Source organism: Artibeus jamaicensis, unplaced genomic scaffold, assembly GCF_021234435.1.
Source record: "Artibeus jamaicensis isolate MK-2021 breed Jamaican fruit bat unplaced genomic scaffold, CSHL_Jam_final contig_718, whole genome shotgun sequence".
Classification (NCBI taxonomy): domain Eukaryota; kingdom Metazoa; phylum Chordata; class Mammalia; order Chiroptera; family Phyllostomidae; genus Artibeus; species Artibeus jamaicensis.
In genome coordinates this window covers 6,332,903-6,352,929 of record NW_026521936.1, presented here as the reverse complement: position 1 = coordinate 6,352,929, position 20,027 = coordinate 6,332,903, and the positions used below count along the sequence as shown (strand labels likewise).

The 20,027-nt window shown below is 54.8% G+C and overlaps 1 protein-coding gene across 1 annotated transcript in view; it reads left to right on the top strand.

Annotated features, from left to right (window-relative positions):
- PTPRN2 (protein tyrosine phosphatase receptor type N2) overlaps positions 1–20,027 on the top strand; it is a 383,390-nt gene that overhangs the window by 201,621 nt on the left and 161,742 nt on the right. Inside the window, exon 11 of the mRNA XM_037131929.2 lies at positions 370–449. Within this exon, the coding sequence (XP_036987824.2) occupies positions 370–449 (80 nt within the window). The remainder of the gene's footprint in view (positions 1–369; positions 450–20,027) is intronic.

The following is a 20,027-nucleotide window of genomic DNA, read 5'->3' as shown; positions in this document are numbered from 1 at the left end:
TTTCTGCGTTTGATTCATTCTGCCCCCTTGGGGACCAGATACTAAAACCTGTTTCCATAACAATTTTCTTCCTTTGCAGAATATCTGCTTGTTGGGGTGGGCTGTTGGGGCTGAGTCTTTTGTATGCGCCCCGCCGTGGGCTCTAGACACACAGAACCTCTCAGTGGAATCGCTGGAGTGTGGAAACAAAGAGTCACAGTGTCAAGAACGTGCTCACGCGTGGGGGCGGTGGTCCTGGGTGCACGTGTGGAACATGGAGACCCGGCAGAGGTCACACAGGGGGTGGGTGCGTGTATCTGGGTCCGTGTTGTGCTGCCCCCTCACTCCTGCAGAGGCTGCCCTGACGCCCTTCTGAACGATCTCTTCCAGTGTCCTGGGATCAGTAGTGACCTTCAGAGTGAGCCCCAACGTCCAGAACGTGACAACAGCGGATGTGGCGAAGGCAGCAGGTAAAGCTGTTTTGACGTGATATGCATGCACACACATGCACACAATGTGCATGCACACGCACACCCCAGGGAGGGCGTGGAAAGGATTAAACCTCTCCCTGGCACCCTGATGTCTGTGGGGGAGGTGGTAGCAAGTCAGTTAACATGGCTTCGGGGGGGCAACAGGGGCAGTGCCCACAGGCTAAGCCTGAGTGGATGGAGCGGGTGCAGTCTGGCCTCTGGTTCCCCACTGGACTCCAGGCTCTGGCCTCAGTCCCATCTATGGCGACTGTGACACGACACAGGAGGGAGGCTCCAGCAGGAATGAGGGACTTGTCACAGTTCGAGGTTGGGGCCCCTTCTGTTGGTGCCCCTCACATAGTGGGACCTGCCAAGGACCCCAAGGAACCTCGTTCCTGGAGGGCACGGTGCAGGAAGTGCTGCTGGGGCAGCACCGGCAGGGCGAGGGCAGTTGGATGTTCGGGTCTATGGCTCTGGGCAGATCCCACTGAGGCCTCCAGGGACCTGGTGCTGTGAAGGCTCCGGCCATGCTCTCCTCCAGGAGGGGGAGGCAGGCCTCCTGGTCCCCTCTTCCTTCGTCACCCCTCTCCCTCCCCCCACGCACATCCCTCCCAGCCTGCTCTCTGCACATGCTCAGTCCCGCACGATGCCAGGGAGCCCTGAACTGGACAGACCCAGGGGACAGGGGAATGTACGAGTCCCACCCCGACCCCAAGGGGAAGTGGGGGAAGCATCTGGAGGGGAGGCTGCGGTTATTTCTCCTTTTCTCGTGTGGAAAGCTCAGAAGAGTCCGAGGGGTGTGGGACGGAGTTTGTGTTTCAGCTGTGGTGTGTGCACGTTTCTGGACGCTCAGAAATGGGTGATGGCTAGAGGGGCGTTGACGGAACGGTGCGGAAACCTGTGGGTCATCAGCGGGGAATGGGGACACCGGGACACAGATGGGGCGGTGGAAGGGGGCTGGCAAGGAGCTGGCAGGGGGAATCTGGGTGCTGGTGATGGAAGTGGGAAGAAGCTGGGACACGGGTCCTTTCTGCCTGGTCAGCAGGTGGAGGGTGTTTGCCACGGCAGGACCACTCAGGGGGATGCGTGCAGGGGGTATGGAGACTGCCTTTGCAGCCTGCGAGGCACCAGGAGGGGAAGAGGTGTCAGCGCCGTCTGCAGACTCACACTGGAGAGGCATGTATCACCCCAAAGCACCCGCTGTCTAGGCAGAGCCATGGCCCGGCCCCCCGGCCTCAGTCCAGCTCTCCCTTCGCTGAGGGTGTGGGGGTGCCGGTCTGCGGGGCTGTTGTGTGTCGAGTGAGTGGCACAGTCCTGTGCAGGCTTGGGGATCTGGTCCTCGCTGAGAGCGGCTCCTCCCTGCAGTCCATGACCACAGCCCCATTGGGCCAGCCCAGGGGTCAGGGCACAGCTGGTTCCCCTTCAGTGGCTGTGACAGCTGCTGGTGCTGGGAGGTTAACAGCATGTGGGGAGCTCAGGTGACAGCCATGTCCAGCGATGGGGACATCCCTGGGCTTTGCAGGGACTCTCAGCAGCCACCCCTGGCTGTGTGGGCCCTTTGCTCTTCTGCTTAGCAGGCATGTGGAACATCAGTCCTTCTGAGACACCAGGGACGTCATTGTTTCCACAGACATCGTAACTCTGGGCACAAATGACATTTCTCCTTGCTCCTGTCACCTTAGCATGAGATCTTAGTGCCTTTGTGCCCAAACAGGGGGTTGCTCCTTTCGAACACAGGGCTGTGGCTACAGTGCAGCATTTAAAGACATTGCTTCATGACAGCATGAGGGAGGAGCCAGGGGCCACCTGGGAGCCAGTGTGACCCCAAGCCAGGGGACCAGAGTCCCACCACCCACCACCCTCCTCCACAGGCCTGTCTGAGCTGGGAGGATGCGATGCCTGTCAGCTGCCTTCTGGGATTCCCACACGCACCAGTCCCCATGGCAACCGACAGGCAAAGAGCAGCAGAGCAGGATGAGGATTTTCAGTGGCTGCTTCGCGCAGACCCAGGGCAGTGGCCTGGACATGGGCCACACTTGTCACTCCCAGGTGGGCGTGTGCATGTGGACCCTGGACACGCTCATCAACGCCCAAAACAAGCAGCAGCTGTGCCAAGCCAATCAGATTAGCGAGTGGTCACCTGGCCCAGGTGGGACCCACATGCTTCCTGGCACAAAGGCAGGAAACCCCCGTCTGTGGAGAGGGCTGCACCTTTTCATCTGCTGCCCACATTTTCCTCTGGCACAGAGAGGCACCGGCTCCAGCGGCCTGTCCTTGAAAACGAACCCGCTAATCCAGGGCGAGGTTGTCTGTCTGGCCCCAGCGTGCCTCTCCACAAGGAAACGCGGGTGGGGTGCACCCAGCTCAACTTCAGGGTGACCCTGTAGATCCCGCACTGTGGGACCACACTCCTCAGAGGTGACCACAGTGCGCGTGAGTCCACAAAAAGCACACAACGGGCTCCACTGGGTGACCTTTGAACCCAGCTGGGCAGCCCTGTCTTTTCAGCTGAGGGCAGGACAGCGTCCTGACTGGGAGGCAACCCCTGTGTCCTCGTTCTGGTGATGGGCTGTAGTGGATCACCCCATGTGACGACGGTTCCCAGACTTGTCTGATGTCTGCTCCTCTGGCTCAGGACAGCTGAGTGGGGCCGGACCCACAGTGGGGTCAGGGGGTGGCACCCAGAGCCAAGTCCCAGGGTGGCCCTGGGGCCGGGCGAGGAAGGAAAGACAGGGGCAAAGGGCCTGAGGGTGGACGGCTCTCACAGTTTGCGTCCGGCTCTTGCCAGTTCGTGTGCCCGACACCCTCACAGTACCATTCTCTCACCTGAGCTCTGCATGCAGCCGGGCTGGCAACAGCCTCTCTTCTCACGGGTGGAGCCTGTTGTGTGTGGAGAGTGCAGGTGGGCCATGCATGGATCAGACCACCGCATTGTGCACTGAATGCAAGAACTCGGGCTCCTCGGCCGGGGCGGGAGGTGCAGGGGTGCCCGTCCTGCCCCGGGCTCCCTCCTGCATGAGGACCAAGCCTGATGTGCGGAGGCGCCGGGACGGGACGCGAAGGCAGAGACTGGGGTGCTGAGACCCGGGGGACACCTCGCAGTCAGAAACGTGGGTCCCAGAAGGTGGCTCTGGAAGGGGCGTCCTCCCCACAGGGCCTGGCTGAGCGAAGGCCACTGCGCGTTGGTGCATGTTACCCCCAAACGCAGTTTGCACACTGCCAACACCTCATCTCCCTGCCCCCGCCAGCGTGAGGAAGCAGATCCAGAATGGGCTGTTTGCAGGAGAAGGCAGTGATCTGCTCCCCTCCGGTGTAAAGTGGCACAAAGTCTCGCCATCTTCACAACCAGACTCCCACCCCAGGAACCCGCGGTGGTCACCGAGGCTGCCGATTGTTTGAGGAAACCTGTTTGCAGGGAGGCCACTGCTGACGCCCAAGGTCAGCGAGTTCCAACCTTCTCACGTCATGGTGCACGGGCTAACTACTACCATTCTGTGGCACACCAAAAAATACAGCTTTGCCAACTTGACAAAAATAGCATACTTTTGATGCATTCGCATCAATGGCTGCTGTCAGGTTTTGATCTGACAGACCGAGGGCAGAGGCAGGGTGCCCGATCCAGAGGCGGGCATCACATGTATTAAACGTTCTGGCGGCACATGGGAAATGTCCAGTTCAATGACAATGAACTGGGCTGGGCGTCCACACCTGGACAGTCACCAGGTGCGATGGTGTGTGCAGTTTGATGACATTTTAATGAAAACAAGGACCCGCCAGCAGCTGCTTCCTTGTTGAAGTGGCCATTTCGCGTCTCAGTCGGAGCTCAGAGCACTGATGCTGCTGCCTGCAGTGGTTATAACGTCGGGGGCCCTGGCCGGCTGCAGGGCTCCCCCAGCCAGAGGAGCACCCGTGTCCCCCTCTTCTGCCTCCATGAGGGAGGAAGTGAGGGCTCAGCAACCTCTGAGCTTCGGGCGTGGGGGTGTTGCTGAGGACAGTCAAATGGTGAAGAGAAAAGCCTGAGGCTTCCCCTGACAGTTCGTGAGGCCCCTAAGCAGAGGAGTCTTAACAGAAAAGCATGGTCACGGCACTTGTATTTGTGGAAGTAAAACTTCACCCTAACCACACCCTACCCTCCCCCCAGTCTAACTGCACCTGCAGCCGCAGGAGCCCGACAGTTTCTGTTGGTGGCAGCTGGACCCGCCTTCGTGTTGCTCCATTATTTTAAGTGTTTCCCTCCAATTGCCCCCAGGCCCTGCTTTTAGAGGAATGAACTTACACTGTCTTCTCCCCTTTCCATCGCTGTCACCGTTGGTCTTTTGCTCCAGTCTTTTGCTCCTTGCTGGGAGTCCAACACCAGCGAGCCATGAACACGCTGGTCACCTAGGGTGAGGGGTACCTGGGAAACCTTGGCACCCATCCCCGGGAGCCCTGCAGGGGACGTCACCCTGCATTACCTCTGCTGCCTGGCACCGTCTCTGAAACCATCTCTGAAACCGTCTCAATGTCAGGGCCCAGGGACCGTCCCTGGGTCCGAGGCCAGGTCTCCATCCCCTACTCGGCTCATCCGGCATAATAGCTCCTGTGTGAGGGGGTCTCCCGCCAACAGCTTTTCTGCAGAGACAAAGGGGACAGACATCTCTCTCCATCCCTCCCACATACGTGAGCAGAAGCCCCCTTCTTCCCTTTCACCTGGTCCTCGGCAGGTGCAAGCCCAGCTTTTGTTGGGGGACTAGACGGCTGTAGAGCCGGGTGAACTGGGAGCTGGTGCAACCTCAAGCTCCCTCGCAGGCCTGAACTGTCCCTTCACTCTGCCCCTGCTGATGACATCCCAGAGGGGTTACCTGCCACTCCTCGTGGGGCGCCTCCCCCCACCATCAGACTCTGACTCACAGCCAGTGTCTCTGTGAGAGAGCGGCAGCTTTGTTCTGAGTCCCCCTCCCCAACCTCTGCTCTGACCTCTGCTCCGCTTCCGGGCAGCTGCTCTCGTGGACCAGGGCGCTGGGAACTCAGCGCGCAGGCTGTGGGCAGGGTGGTGAACGCCAGCTCTCCCTCCCTGGGAGCAGCTCGAGCTGCGACGCTGATCAGTCTACATGGGTGGCCTGTCCTTGGTGGTGTCTGCTGCCCAGATGCCCAGGTCGGGTGGGGACATGGCTGTGCTGATGAGCACTTCTGCTGAAAAAGTTGGCCTCCCTTCCATGCTGGGCAGCAGGAGTGGACGTCCTGCTGACATGCCTGTCCCGGTTGTCGTTGGTCACGTGGGACTGAACTTGTGGTGACGTCATCAGGGAGGATGAGGACTTGTCTGCCCCGAGGCGTTCACACCCTGCACTGTTCACTCAGACCAGGGGTGTCTCCCCTCTCTCCCCCAATGCCCTCACACCCCCCACATTCCTGTCTCTGCCCTGGAGTGGCCAGCGCTTCAACACTGAAGCAGTCTAGAGCACTCATGAATGTGCTTTGTTTTGAACGAAAACATAAAATGGACGGATGGCGAAACTTGCCCATTGTCCTCTTGGAGCGTAACACAGACGCACTCGCAGGTAAGCGGTTAAGACCTGCTTCCCAATGCCAGCACAGCCTCCAGAAGCCGTTCTTTCTCCCCCACACACTGACTGACAGCAGCGCCCCTCGCCACGGCCTGCGGCAAAACCGGGGTTCTGACCCCACAGCATCTGTCAGGTGCCGGCCAAGCCTGCTGGGTTCCTGTCCACCAGGAAAGTGAGATCTCGCAGCAGAATCCGTGGCGAGGCGGCGTGGCAAGACATTAACAGCAGTGGGCGTGACTGGAAGCCTTAGATTCAGCATTAGGTGCTGTGCGTGGGACTGTCACTTCTTTCTGATCTCACCTGTGTGTTTGCAGGGATGCCACCCGCCACCCCCAGTGGCCCCATGCGTGTGTTTCCCAGCTCTTGCTCGGTGCTGGCATGTTCTGCTTTGCTCTGTGGTGGCTCCCCACGGACCACCATTTGATCACCAGAACCGCCCCTCACCCACAGGCCTCAGGGAGGGCGCTAACCACACGGTATGAGAGCCAACTCCTGGTGCTCGTGCATCTCTCCTCGGATTCTCCTGGACGCTGGGAAATGCTTGCCTGGCTCATCCGGGTGTAAAGTCCACCTGCAGACCACGCGTCCAGCTTCCAGTCCTTGCTGTCTTTGATGATGCCTTTTAATATGCCTTCCTTTTGTTTTGTTTTTCTTAAGGATTTTATTTATTTTTTAGAGAGGGGGAAGGGAGAGAGAAAGAGAGGGAGAGAAACATCCATGTGTGGTTGCCTCTCACACGCCCCCTACTGAGGGTCTGGCCCACAAGCCTGGCATGTGCCCTGCCTGGGAATCAAACTGGCAAACTTACAGTTTGCAGGCTGGTGCTCAATCCACTGAGCCAAACCAGCCAGGGCATGTCTTCATTTTGACACTAATTTCCCTAAAAACCAAAAATAGATATACCATGTGATCCAGCATTTCTAGGTACTTATTCAAAAGAAATGAAGTCACTGTCGTGGAGATTCAGCACCCCGACATTTATTGCAGCATTGGCAACAGCCAAGACATGGAACAACCTAGTGTCTGCAGCAGATGAGGAAGACGGGTGTGAGCAAATGCACACTCATGCACACGCACTGGGAAATGACTCAACCATGAAAAGAAGGAAATCCTACCATGTGCCACAATGTAGATGAAGTCTGAGAGCCTTATGCTAAGTGAAATAAGTCAGATAGAGAAAGGAAAATATTGTGTGACCTCACTTCTGTGTGGAAACCAGGGAAAAACGACTCACAGAGACAGGAGAATGGCAATGGCCAGAGGCCGGGGCTCGGGGAGGTGGGGGGACGCTGCTCAGAGCGTCAGGAGAGGCTTTCTGGGGGCCAGTGTCCAGCCTGGGGACTGCAGTTAATAACATGTCGTGTTCTTCAAAGGTGCTGAGAGAGTGTTCTCACCCCCCACGCACACGCATGCACACACACAGGACTCATGTGGCTTCTGTCAACACTCCACACTAACCTCTTCCCCCGATTTCCTGTTCCTCCACAGCATCTCCCAGGACCGAAACTTTTCACGCTTCCCTTTTCACTGTTTTCCTCTAGATATAACTATGGCTTCTGACATTATATTGGAGGGGACCCTGGTACCTGGAGGACCCCAACCATGGACGTGGCGTTGCTCTGGCGGCCTGCCCCGCAGCCCAGGGAAACTGAGGGCCGCGGGATTGCCAGGCCTACCTGTGCGTGGTGCTGCCGTCCTGCTCCAGGTGCCAGTGACAGTTTGGATAGGGTTATTTTGGTAAAAATTTTAGACCACAGACGTTCACAGGGCCTTGTTTCAAAGACACAGTGGCCCTGGCTGGGTGGGTCAGTCGGTTGGAGCGTCGCCCTGTGCACCAAAACGTCATGGGTTCAATCCCTTGTAGGGGCACGTGTGGGAGGCAACCAACTGATGTTCTCTCTTCCCCTCCCCCCTAAAATCAATGAACACATTCTCAGTGAGGATTTTTTTAAAAGTCACAATACGACTCGTAGAGCTATATTTTATATGCATGCAAGTAAGTGGTTTGTGTCTGTTCATGTGTCCCGTTGGGAGCTGAGGACAGTCATGGGTTATGTGGCCTGACCAAGGTGACACCGAATCACATTTCTGCCTGAGTTCAGGTAGGGGCTTCCAGTGGGAAGCCCTTTGCCCGTGAATGGTGGTGTGGGTGCCCACTGCAACCATGTCCACCACTTCGGGCCCTGGGCTCTCTCCCGGTCCCCCCAAAGCCAGCAGAGGACCTGCTTCCGCAGGGTGTCACACCAGACTCTGCTGCCCTGAAAGCCACCAGGACGCACACCAATTGGGGTGTCCACCCTGGGAGCCCTTCCCACACGGGTCAGGGCTCTGAAGGCACCCCCGTCCCTGTGCAGCCCTGGCAGGGGTGGCCCTGCTGCTCCTCACAGGGAGGCAGCACCCAAGGGTCCCTGGAAGGTGGAAGCAGGGCTGCTGCAGCGCCTCCCACGTCAGGACAGGGAACGGAGGGAAGAGGAACTTCAAAGGCGTCCACACATTCAGGGCTGTGGCTTCAAAGCTGGCCTTCCCGTCTGTAGTTTGGCTCTGGCGATAATTAACACACTTTAAACCTCGCACTGAAGCAGCCGCCTACGTGACGCAGGCAGTTCTCCCGACTCGGCCGTGCCCGGTGGCTCCCAGCCTTTTCTTCTGTTTCATTTCTCGTTCATCAAATGAAGAGCAACATGCACGGAGGATTAAAACACCTTTTGAAAGTGCACTGAGAATTCCACTCCTAGAAAAGATCCTCTTTGCTTGTCCTTCATTTTTTTTTAAATCAGAAAAAGGATTAGTCTCCCAGTTCCTAAATATGCATTGTTGCTCTATTTTTCCACTTTGAAAACAAACGTAAAGCAGCTTGAAAGCCCCTCTTCCCACACTCGTTCATGGGACACTCTCTATCCCCAAGGGTGGCATTTGGCACAAAAGTCCCGGTTCTCAGTGATTCTCTTACTGCCATGACAGGCGTTGCTGCAGCTTTACCTCAGGAGGGACCCATCCTTCCCTGAAATCAGAATAGGCTCCAATGTCCCCTACAGGGACCCAGTGGCTGCAGGAGCTCAAGGAGAGTGCAGGACAGAGCCTGGGAAGTGTGGCACCTCGGCGTCAACGGGTCTGTCTCTCAGGCCTCATTGACCCCCGAGAGCAAGTGTTTGCTGCTCGTTTTTGCTGAGCAAACCCGGGCAGAGCGCAGGAACAGCAGGGCAGCCGTGGTCCAGGAACCAAGGTGTGCTGCTGCGGTGCCCACCACCGCCAGCCACCGCCTGTGGAGTAAAACACGCAGTCTCTCTGCGAGTGGCAGGAACGGCTATGCGTGATGGTGCTATTCCATCTCACCGACCCCAGAGTACAGAAGACAGACAGGCAGACTTCCAGAAAGAAGCCCCATGCAAGTCCTGAGCACGCTTGTGTGGCTCCTTCCCCGAGAGCCCCACCCTGTGAGTCATCCCCTCAGCCCGTGGTGCTGTTTCATCCTTACCGCCCAGGAAATCCGAGGGCCTTAGGGGCTCTGTGATGGGAAGTGGGGACAAAGACCCCCTACCTCTCTGTGGTGTGACAGGCAGCCTTCACAGCCATCCCCAGGGCCCCTTCCTACCAGTGAGCCTCCTCTGCACATCTGAGGACCTGTGTGCATCATGGACTCGGGGGTTGGTGACTCTGTGCTCTGCACCCAGCACAACCCGGTGGGAGCCCCGCTGCTCTCACCAGGAAGTAGGAGGAGGGGCAGCCCCCCCCACAGGGGTGCCGGTCAGCGTGACGTGGGAACTCCTGTCACAGTCCGCACATGTCCAGCCACCATTTGGCACGCTTCGGGTGGACTGGCATCAGTGGACTGCAGTGTTATTTGCCAGTTCCACCTCGATAAGTCTGGGGGGCCCTGGGAATGGATGGGAACAGGTGTGAGGGCACCTTCAGCTCGAGTGGCGCTGTGAACCTCCCACGTAGAAGCCACCCGACACATGTCCATTCCAGGGCTTGTGCCGCAGCTGTGGCCCCACATCCTTTTAGCTGTGACCAGTGTCATAAGCCCCCCAACCAGAAATGCCAGGGGAATGACAGGTTTATCAGGAAGGAGCCTGGGGATGTCCCTGCACTGATTTCCCCAGACCCCTGAGGGGCTTCTGCAGGACCGGCTGTCTGCCCAGGGGACAGGATCCCCTATTCTTACTCTGCTCTTTCTGTGGCTGCCGGCTTGTTACTCAATCCTTGTCCATTTGTTTTAACATGAATTTAGGCAGAATTGGGGCCGTTAATACAGAAATGAGGAAAGGAACATAAGTACTTATGTGGGACGTTAAAACCAAACCTCCCCCAAAGTGGCTGCACCCCTCCAGAACTGCTCTGCGGGCTCAGCCTGAGGCTCCATGGCTGGGCCGTGCTGGCAGCACCTGTGTCCTCCCACGCAGCCACGAGACCCAGGCCAGGAGCCCTTTGTGCCCTGCACCGCGGCCCTGCCCACGCCTGGGTGGTCTTCCCCCATCCCCAGCCAGGCTGCCTGGCCGTCCACACCACTCAGCCTCTCAGCTCCCTTGTTCGAGAACGCCACTTTGTTTGATGTTTCTAGTTGAGAAAATCAACTGTGGCTAATTATCACGACCCTTTCTTCTCTAACGAGCCCATTCAGTGAGTGCACCGCCCTTGTCAGAATGAGCTCACGTTTGTTTGTGAATGCACCTTTCTATCACCTTAAAGCAAAAAAACAAACAAAAAAAAGCAGTATTTCAAGAAGCACTATCCTGCCCTTTGCCAGAGTGTTTGTTAACATCACTAATCTGGTTTAAGTGAAAATTAATCTTCATATTGGTTCCCACAAATACACACTTTCCCTCCTTTCCAATTGGAAGGTCACGCCGAACGCTGCACTTCCCCTTCCCGAGAAGACGCGTCGGGGCTGTTTCCACACACACCCTGGTGACAGGACACAGCAGGGCCCTGCCGGTGGTGCCGCTCGGCTATCGTCCGCGTGATTAGTTTCACCTTGTAGCGGTAGCTCCGAAAATGCAATTAACAGTTTCATATTCAGGCAGCCAGCTTTTATTCCTGCTGCAAGCTGCGCCGCATTTGCATCATAAAAAAAACTAATTGGTAAACACAGTCTCGCCAGCTTCCCTGCGATCCACCCAATTCTCTCCCCGCTAATTGGCTCAGCGTCAACACACACTGGATGGGATTTCAAAGGACGCCTTCGTGAGGGAGCCTGCAAGCACTTGTGTTTCATAGAACTGGCTCCAAGGAGACTGGGGAAAATAGTCTAAATTAACGCCAAATGCAAGCAACTCTCTTGTCCGGTCGTTGCCATGGGAACCATTTTGTCTGCTAATCTGGTGGGGGTGTGTGTTTATTGGGATTCGTCCTATTGACCTTCATGGGGGCAGCCAGCTTCAAGGACCCTCCCGCCCTGGGCAGCAGGAGCTGAGTGAGGACATCTCGAACTTCCCTTTGCATTTGAGCCTGCCCCTCCCACGTCTCCCCCTCTGCCCCAGCACAGCCCCTGGTGCATGGGTGTGATTCCAGGGGCAGTGGTGTGAAACTGGAGCACACACATTCCCTGGGACAAGCCCCTGGCTTGCGAAACGTGGGCATTTGCCAATTCTTTGTGTTGAAACGTCATCACCGAGCCCCTCCCCACCTGTCTTCCTCCTCCTCCCTCCTCATCAGTGATTCAGAAGTGTCGTTGTCGTGCAGAGGAGCATGGTAATTCCAAGATAAGCTGGTGCTGTTGCGGGATGTTGGCTCCAACAAAGACTCCTCCGAAGTGGTTCTTGCTCCAGGGTGAGGAAGGCTCGCCGGTGCGAATCTGTGTGGTGTTTTCGGTCAAGGCTCGTGGAGCCGGAAGAGGCCGCGCAGGTGACTCACTCCATCCGCTCTTCAGCTGCTCATGTGCTGTGTGAGGAAGGAGATCTGGGCGTGTTTGGTGTCAGGACTGAGGGTTTTTTAGCCAAAGGCTTTTGTTTTCCGTCCTCCTCCACGCCCCCCCAAATCCTCCCCTTCTTCCTCCTTCCAGGTCCCAGGTTCTGTGTATTTTTGTCTTGATTTCCAGGCTCCAGTGAAGGGAGTTTTCCCCTAGTGCTTAACAAGGGGACTGTCAGACGATTGGAACAGACAGAACGTTTATTTGTTTTGAACTCATATAAATAGCTATTTGCTTAATTGCAAAAAAAGGAAGAATAGACCTCATGTTCTCTGCTACTGGCAAAAAAAAAAAAAAAAAGCTCTTTTCAGTTAAAAATTAACAAAAGAACCACTGGAAAGAAAAGTGGAAATGGCAGTGCCTCCTCTAAAAGTGGATTCCAAATAGGTAGATGGGGTGAAAGGGGTGGCCCAGGAAGCAGTGAGAATCACAGGGAGCAGGTGGGAGGGGCCCCAGCGGGGTGGACATGGAGCCGATGCGGAAACCCAGACTCAGAGCCGACAGAGGGCTCTGCAGCATCCGGGCTTCTAGGTTAGCCTGCCGCCCTGACCTTCAACTTCAGTCGTTGTTCAAGGCCAGCTGTTGCCGTTCTTGATCACTCTCTGGTTCGCTCCCTTCTTTGCTCCAAATAACCTAAAAGCACCTTTACCGATAGACTAGGAATTTATGTTAGAATCCCAGGTTGCAGACAAAATGATTAAAACAATGAGGACAAATGGAGAAAAGGTGATTGAAGATATTATGGCTTAGAGAAGTTCTGATAGGCCACCAAATAATTAGGTTCCTTGTGGAGGACAATCACAGGACATAATGACGCTCAACCTCGCTCATGAAGAGAGGTCCGGTCACTGCTCTGGCTCCCTGGGCATTTGGGGCAGAGATTGTTTTCTTCTGCACCATCGAAGCCTTCCATTTCAGTAATCTGCTTTTCTCTATGGGATTTGCAAGATAAAAGGGAAGAGAAAACAGGAGAGGGTAGAATGGGAAGAAAGACATTCTGGAGAGAATTTTATTCTCTGAAAAATTAGAAAATGAGAGTAAGCTTTTGAATTACCAAAAAGACTTGGCATGAAAAACAACAGCTTTAAATCCTCCTTTGGCAGTGGATGGGAGCAAGGGGCAGGATAGATAGATAAATGAGGGACGGATGGACAGATGAGCAGACAGGTGGGCAGACAGATGAACAAGTGGGATGGTAGATAGGTCGATGAATGGGTGGATAATTGACATGTGGATGACTGGGCGATGAATGGATAATGGATCATGGATAGATAGATGATGGATGGATGGACAGAAGGAAGGAAAATCTTCAGCAGAGGCTAACACTCCTACAGGAAACTTGCATCACCTTCTAGGGAGCTGACTGGCTGTGGAGAGAAGGCATGGGGCTGTGATTCAGAGGCAGGGATTCAGGGAAGGAGCTGCAGAAACTGGTCACTCAAGCAAGATGAGTCTGCCATGTTGTCCACACTGTTGTTGTCTGGGTCTTTCCCGCTACTTGCAGCCAAAGTCAGTGCTGCTGGGAAGTCCGCTCCATGTCTCCAGCTTGGTGCAGATGCAGCTGGAACCCCGCTCGCCCATCCCACGTCCACTGCTGGCCATGTCTTAAAAAAAAACCCTGTCCCCTGCTTTTTGTGCCTGTTGGTAATTCTTACCTGTGCATTTGTTTCTCCTTTAAAATTTTCTTCTACAGTTTCTCAAATACTTTTTTCTTAATTTGAAACAATGCTGCCTAAATTATGCAGACCTGCTTGCCTCTGCCTCCTTGTGCCTGGCTGGGCGTAAGGTTGTCCTCACATAATCTATGTCTCACTCCCATCTTCACTCTCTCTGAGTCTTTCATTCACTCGCCGGCTCACTCAGCAGAGAGTTTTAGCACCTGCTCTGTGGACAGGTCCTTTAAACACCAGGAAAACACACTGATGAGGAAGCCATGGGCCCCACCCTCTGCACACCTGAACCACCGTCTGTCAGGGCAGGTCCTGGAAGGGAACAGTTATCAAATGCACGATAAGTAACTTTGTTCAAAACAAATCAGAGTGACCTTCCTCATAACATTGACTTGCTCCACATGCAGTAGTTCTATTCTTTGTCCCACACTGAGGCTGAAATCCTTGGTCAGTTGTGGAACAGCAGCTTTTGATTTCTTACTGTTACAGTTTTCTCATGAGGGCAGGGGGAGGGAGGACCTTGTGCCATGGCTGGACTGAGAAAGAGCTGGAAACAGCACTGTGTGACTGACTAACCCAGCTGGGCTTTTAAATAACGGCCTTCGTTCATGAACCTGTAGCGCTCCGGGTTCTCCCTGGCTGTTGGCACACAGGGCAGGAGTTTTGGAGGCATATTCGCAGCTCGCTCTCATGTTTCCTCCCCCATTCACCGCAGACAGCCACGTGGGCGTCCCAGAGCCCCAGCTCTAGTGGGAGATGCTGCACCGGCACGGGAGTGTGGGCATCTCTTTGACAGAGAGGTTGTACTTCTTTAGGGTGGGTGGCCCAGAAGTGGGTTCCCAGGTCACACGGCAGTTCTGGTTTTAATTTCACTTAGGACCCTCCACACTGTTGTCCACGGCGGCGGCTCCATGTTACGTTCCCACCGACAGTGCGCGAGGGTTCCATGTCCTCGTCACAGTAAAACTGGAGAAAACAAGGTTATTCCTCCTCTTTTCCTAAAATTCAGACTGGCCTTGCACACATCTTCTTTCATGTCTTTATTGAGTTCGATGAAACTTTCTGTGAGACAGAAGTTAGAGGAAGGGCAGCGGTCAGTTCACACCACTGGCCCCCTGGCCCTTTCTGCGATGGCATCACACTTTGGTAAAACAGGTTCCTGTAAACAGCAGAGCGGACAAAATACACGGTGTGGGTCCCCCTTTCATTTTTGCTTCAGCGTTCTATAATTTCCTTCTCTGCCTGCATCTCATGAACCCAGGCACCCTACTGTTCCTTGGCCCACGTTGTATGGTTTCTCACTGCTGAAGGCAGTTATTCCCACCACTCCGACAAGCTGATTGTTGGGGGTTCCTTTTAAGCGTGTGCTCCCTGTCCTGGTTGGGTGGGTGCTTCAAACTCCACTAGAACCCAACACACACATGTCTTTGGTGCTTTTAAAATCATCTTCTGTGAGGGGTTGCAACAGCAAACCTAACAGAAGGGGCTTCTACCAGCTCCTAACAGTAATGGGAGTAGAGATGGAGGTCTTTATTAAACTCCCCTTCTTTATGGGTGTGGTTTGGGGAGCCACATGCTGTTTCTGCAGCCCCAACACCCAGGTAGCCTGGCACCAGGGAGGCTTGAGGAGACCCTGTAATGAGCATGCGTATGTCGTCCCTGAGTGCACCTTGCCTGTCGTGGTCCGTGAGCCCTCTATTGGCAGGATTCTAAAATCTGCTGGGTATGGAAGTGGATTTTACTCAAAGCAGACAGATGTGTTGGAGCTGGGGCTCTGCCTGCCGCGCCACAGGCCCGTCCGGAGGGCAGGGGCAGCCCTCCTGTCTCAGTAGCGGGCTCCACAGAGCCCGTGCTGATACGTGAAATGAGGACTGAGCTGTTAAAAATATGCTGCTGTTTGTTCATCTTACTGTGCTCCAGGCAGCAGTTATAAGCAGTACTTTCCGAAATAGACTTCCATTTAAGGTGTACAAGCCTCTGGGTGGTGCTTATGTAGGTGTGTCTCAGTTACCCCAGAAGCTAATACATTTACGTGGAGTAACTTCTGCATAGCTGATGCCAAGCTGGTGCTACCGTGTCTCGTCTAAAACTTGAGTTTTCCTGTGGGGGTGGTTGTCTGTTAACCTACATGCCTGGTGGGCGTCCGAGATGGAGGTGAGTCCCAGGAGAAGTGGGTGCTGTATTGACTTTGCAGCAGAAATAAAACAGTAGCTTTCCTGTGGACAACAGCAAGTAGCTCCGCAGAATGGAGGCCCCTTGTGGGCACACAACTGAGCTCGGGGCGGTGGACAGTGGACCGAGTGTGGCAAGTGTGGCGAGCGTGGCGAGCGTGCCTGTGCCTGAGAACCACTCGACTGCAACTCGGGTAGATGCGGGTTTGTGATTAATGGAGGTCTCTTTAAGCCCAGCCTGGGAGGAGGATGACAAAGTGTCTGAAAGCACACCGTGCGTGAGCATACATGACGGACTCATCTCACTGAGAGCGGACGGTCCTGGGTTCCTGGGGCAGCTTGGGTCAGGAACTGTGGCCGTGGCCGAATGGGCAGAGTCCCACTGCGGGTGTGAGACCTGGCCAGGCAGGGTCTGCGAGCATCGGGCCTCCGGGGGCCTTAGAGCCCGTGAGAGGGTCTCACCCAGGAAGGCGAAAGGAGGAAGTTTGTGCCTCGGACTTCAGGAGAAGATTGAAAGTATCAGCATTTGTGGTACAATTGGCTGAACATCAAACATTCTTTACCACATTTACTAGAATACATACTTAAGAGTAAAAAAAGAAAACTCTGACCCTGGCTGGTGTGGCTCAGTTGTTTGGAGCGTCGACATTTTGTTAACTGAAGGGTCCAGGGTTCAATTCCTGGTCAGGGCAAGTACAGGAGGCAGTAGATCAGTGTTTCTCTCTCTCTCTCTCTCCCTTCCCTTCCTCTCTCTCTAAAATCAATAAATATATCTTAAGGTGAGGATTAAAAAAAAAAACAAGTCTGACTAGGAAATCACCTCTCCGCTGGGCCACGTCCCAGCTGCACACCTGTACATACCCACCTCTTGGACCCGGGGCTGCAGATGGGACGCCTCTGCTGGGACCTGCCCATCACATCATGACGATGTTCTCAGGGCCCTGCAGCCACACCCCAGCCCGCTGCCCCGCTCCGTCCCGTCCTCACTCCGGCCCCACGTCTTTGAACTCTCCAGAGGCCACGTCTAATCTTACTCTCTGTCTGAAGTGGGCTTTATCACCCTCCTGCTCTCCATTTCAGACATGTTGGATCTCTGAATTCCAAACCCGCTTAGGCACATTGCTGGGTGACCTTTCTCTTCTGTGCGTCTTCAGAAGAAATCAACAAAAGACAACAATAGTAACCTTTCCACCGCCGTTCCCCTAAGCTGCGCGGCCTCACAGGGAGAGTCCCGTGTTTCTGCCCAGGACGCCAGCAGGCGGGGGGCCTCCAGCGGGACCACGGGCGTCTCGTGTTTCTGCTGCTCCTCCGTGTTCGTGTCCCTGCCAGCGGTCAGCTTTTCTGCATTTTCTTCTCCAAGATGCTTTAAAATGATCCGTCCTATATGTCAGCATTGTTGTAAGGAGAACAGAAATAAGCATTTTAAAGGCAAAATGTGGCGGAATGCAGGATAATCCTTTCAAACCGTCCTTTGATAATGAACTCAGCATCACAGAAGGAAACACATTCATTTGCTTGAAGGACAGGGTTTATAAATCCTCTGGAAATCAAATATCATCGTGAATTTTTTAGAAATGAAAACAACTTTAGGGAGGGTGGGATCCAAGGGCAAATATTTCCCAAACAAGCATGTAGTGTCATAAGATCCTGAAAATTAAACTGTCAGAAAGTGACGAGATTGGCCTTTTTCTATTATCTTAGAGAAATTCCATGGAAACAAGCAGCAAAACCGCGGCAAAACAAAGCTTAATTTTTTAATTACCTTTTCTTTCTTTTTTGTTTAAATAAGGCATCATGCATTTCAAAGGAATACATGCAATCCTTTTTTAAAAAATGTCAGTTAACTGGCTATTTGCTGCCAAGGCCACCAGCACCGAGCTGTGGGTGCAGAGGGCAGGGAGGCCTCCTGAGCCCTCAGTGAGTGGCTGTCTCTCCACCTACAGGGGACACCCACATGCCCACGGGAGACCTGCGCACTTTTCTCAAGCAGAAACCCGACTAACACTCTCTTTTCTGGGCAGCAAAATCCATTCTTTAACCCCAAATCAAACACCGGAAGCACTAACAGGACTGTTTTGGCTTTTTCTGCAGCTGCAAATCACAAGGCATTCTAAACAGGGGACTGAAATGGGCCGTGGAAGGGCCATCCACATAGTTTATTCTGGCTCCACGCAGATTTTCTGGAGCCTGGTGACATGAGAGATGTTGCGGGTTTACAGGCGCTGACAAGCTTCCGCTAACGAGTGACAGCAGCAAGTGATTTCTGTGGTTTATAGAATTGCAAATGAGGCCACTGATTAAGTCAGCGCTCGTGATGAAATTAATAGATACTCTCGAAGCAATTAGACAGGCAAGCTAGTCTTAAAAAAAAGAGCAAGAAAGCCTGGAAATTTTTATTCTGCTTTATCACTGACCTTAGAAGTGCTGGTCAGGGAAGGGCTGATAAACTTGGATTAAAAGCTGTTGCCACCAAGGAAAGCAGCCCCCATCGAGGGACCGAGTGTCTCCCTCTCTCCCTCTTTGTCCACTCAGCTCGACCAAGACTGAGTCCCATCCTTCTCTCAGCTTCTCTCCCCCCATCCTGGAGGCTGGAAGTCCAAGGTCAGGGTGCCGGCAGGGCCAGCTCCTCCTGAGGCCTCGTGGCAGGGACGCAGCTTCCCTGTCTATGTATGTCCCACGGGTCCTTCCCCTGTGCGTGTCTGTCCTCATCGCTGCCTCACATGAGGAAATCAGTCATTTGGGGTCAGGGTCCACCCATAGGCCCTCGCCAAACCTCTATCACCCAGGCAAAGGCCCTCTCACCAGATACAGCCCTGTTCTGAGGTTGGGCTTCAACATATAAATTGGGGGGGGGGGGGGGGGGGGGGGGACAGAGGTGAGCCTACAACATGACCCAGATTTCAGTCAACTACCCTCTGTCTTTTCTCCTCTGAATCCTCCCTGATACTAAAGTCCACTGCTGTGGATACGGTCCTGTGCCACCTGAACCCCAGCCACGGCCGGCTAGCACTGTTTCCAGTGCACCGGGGACGCGGGGGCTGCACACCTCTGAGGGCTCCCAGCTGAGTGTGTCTGTGGGTGCTGGCTTGCGTCGGTGCTGGGTCAGGGGCTGCCAGTCCTGCTCCTCAGCTCAGTCCTGGGTGTCTCTGAAGGGGGCCGTCCCACAGGGGCCGCAGCTCCAGGACAGCCGAGGCCTGTGAGGGGCCCTGTCCCAGGCAGGCATCCTCTTCTGCCCATCAGTCTCCCTGTCCCGAGAACCTGGGCACAGCCGCCCTGAGACCTGCCTCCAGGGGAGCGCCTGGACCTCGTGGCTTCCTTGACAGCACTCGGCACGTGTCAACGCCCTTGACGAATCCGTCTCCACTCCTGATACGAACGGCGCGCTCCGGAAGGGGGTGAGGGGAGAGGGGTTCCACTTATCTCCCATCCTTCCAATCTGAATGCATCTGGCCTAAGCCTCACGTGCCACATGGCAGGCAGTTATTTCTCCATTCTTCTCAGGACACACAGTGACTGTCCTCTGAGGGGTATTAGTGTCTACCATCTCCTCACCAAATCTAAGCCCTTCAAGGGCAAGAACCCGGCCACACTGACCTGCCCCTCCCCCCAGCACTGGCTCCTGCACCTTGCCTCAGACAGCTGCCACCAGAATGAATGAATGAATGAATGAACAAATCCATCATCCAGGGTCTTGCCCAAGGCTAGCCAGCTGCCTCGATGGGAGGAGGTTTCTTGGGATGGTTTTAATTCAACTCTGACCTGAGCGGGGTCCTTCGAGGACTCTTCTGTGGGTGCACTGGGCAGCCTGGCCCCGTGCATGACGGCTGCCCACACCCTCCCCACAGGAGACAAGGAAATCCTGACCGTGGGTCTGCCCCGTACCGCTCTGTGGCTCAGAACCTTGATTCAGAGAGAAAGACCACTAAATGTGTCTTCTCCGTGTAGAACTCGCCACCCACGAATCCCAACATGTGGAAATAGTTCATCTAGTTTGTGGTGAAGAAGCATTTTTGAAGTCACGGAGGAAGAATGTTTGCGTTCAGATTGTCTCCAATGTGGCAAAGCCGAGGGTCTCGCTGACTTAGGGTACAGCGTGTCTGCCCCAGGTGGAAGACAGGGAGCAGAGCCGACCCAAGTCCCCGGGGGCCCAGAGCATCGCGCTTTCAGACCCGGAGTGGACGTGCGTGGGCGTCTCCACAGCTCTTTGCATCAGGGTCAGTGTGATCTCAGTATTGACTGGGAGACGCACCCTGAGAGGGCGGCTGTAGGTTTATCAGCACTTC